We start from the raw sequence: 1,406 nt of genomic DNA, 5'->3' as shown, positions 1-1,406 counted from the left end.
AAAAAAAAAAAAAAAAGAACTGACTCGTTCATTTATAGTTTTATGTGGGCAAACTGCTGAGCCTCACTCTGCCTCAGTTTCCTTACCTGTAGGATGGGGGCAATACTCTACCTACTTCCATACAGGTTTTATGAATGTGAATACAAGAAAAGCATCTTGTCTGCCACATTGCTGCCCCATAGGTACGAGCCGCTTCCACACCATGATTTCCCAGCAGCAGTCGCAGATCTGGCTCTGTTGGAGTGTAAGCGTTATGACCAAATCCCGGTGGTGTCAATATCTGGCAATGGTATTGACATCTGGTTCTTAGCTTTGGTTTCTTTTCTTTTTTTTTGTTAAGTAGAGACGAGTCTTACTTTGTTGCCCTTGATAGAGTGCTATGATGTCACAGCTCACAGCAACCTCTAGCTCTTGGGCTTAGGCAATTCTCTTGCTTCAGCCTCCCAAGTACCTGGGACTACAGGCACCTGCCACAGCGCCCAGCTCTGTTTTTTGTTACAGTTTGGCCGGGGTTGGGTTTGAGTATATGGGGCTGGCGCCCTACTCACTGAGCCATAGGCGCCGCCCAGAACAAAAATTTCTTTATCCCAACAATTCTTTTCATGATGGTGAATTTTGTTTTAGCCAAATATTAATTTTTAACACTTGGTCAAAGTGTGCTTTCGGAACATTTCTCCCTGTTGCCCAGATGCAGAGCTTGTGTTCTCAGACCTCGTCACAGTGGCCCTGGGCCCCACCGCTGAGTATCCCATGGCTAATAAAGGATCTGTCCACTCTAGGTGACACAGTGGCTATATCCCTGAAGAAGTTCCTGAAGCAAGACACATATGACGTGCACCTTTCTCTGTCTGACCATGGCAACAAGGAGCAGGTGACAGTGATCAGAGCTACTGTATGCGACTGCCATGGCCACGTGGAAACCTGCCCTCCACGCTGGAAGGGGGGTTTTATCCTCCCTGTCCTGGGGGCTGTCCTGGCTCTGCTATGTGAGTACCAGTCACCCTCCCCTCCCTGAGGACACGGGAGTTATAGTATCTAATTCTACCCTGAACTTTTAGAACTAACAGGCCATAATATTCATCATCCATTCCTTAAACTCCTTTTCTTTTTTTTTGAGACAGAGTCTCACTATGTTGCCCTTGGTAGAGTGCCATGGCATCACAGCTCACAGCAACCTCCAATTCTTGGGCTCAAGTGATCCTCTTGCCTCAGTTTTTCTATTTTTAGTAGAGATGGGGTCTTGCTTTTGCTCAGGCTGGTCTCAAACTTATGAACTCAAGCTATCCTACTGCCTTGGCCTTCTAGAGTGCTAGGATTACAGATGTGAGCTACCTCACCGGCAAGCTTTTCTATTTTAGTAGAGATGAGATCTCGCTTTTGCTCAGGCTGGTCTTGAACTCATGAGC

General features: G+C 46.7%; 1 protein-coding gene across 1 annotated transcript in view; it reads left to right on the top strand.

Annotated features, from left to right (window-relative positions):
* The window catches only part of CDH3 (cadherin 3), a 52,141-nt gene that overhangs the window by 44,013 nt on the left and 6,722 nt on the right, over window positions 1-1,406 (top strand). The window contains exon 12 of the mRNA XM_023518928.1: window positions 780-986. Within this exon, the coding sequence (XP_023374696.1) occupies window positions 780-986 (207 nt within the window). The remainder of the gene's footprint in view (window positions 1-779; window positions 987-1,406) is intronic.

The sequence above is a fragment of the Otolemur garnettii genome, unplaced genomic scaffold, assembly GCF_000181295.1.
Source record: "Otolemur garnettii isolate 467f Iridium unplaced genomic scaffold, OtoGar3 scaffold00151, whole genome shotgun sequence".
In the NCBI taxonomy this organism is placed as follows: Eukaryota; Metazoa; Chordata; class Mammalia; order Primates; family Galagidae; genus Otolemur; species Otolemur garnettii.
This window is presented reverse-complemented; position numbering and strand designations above follow the sequence as displayed.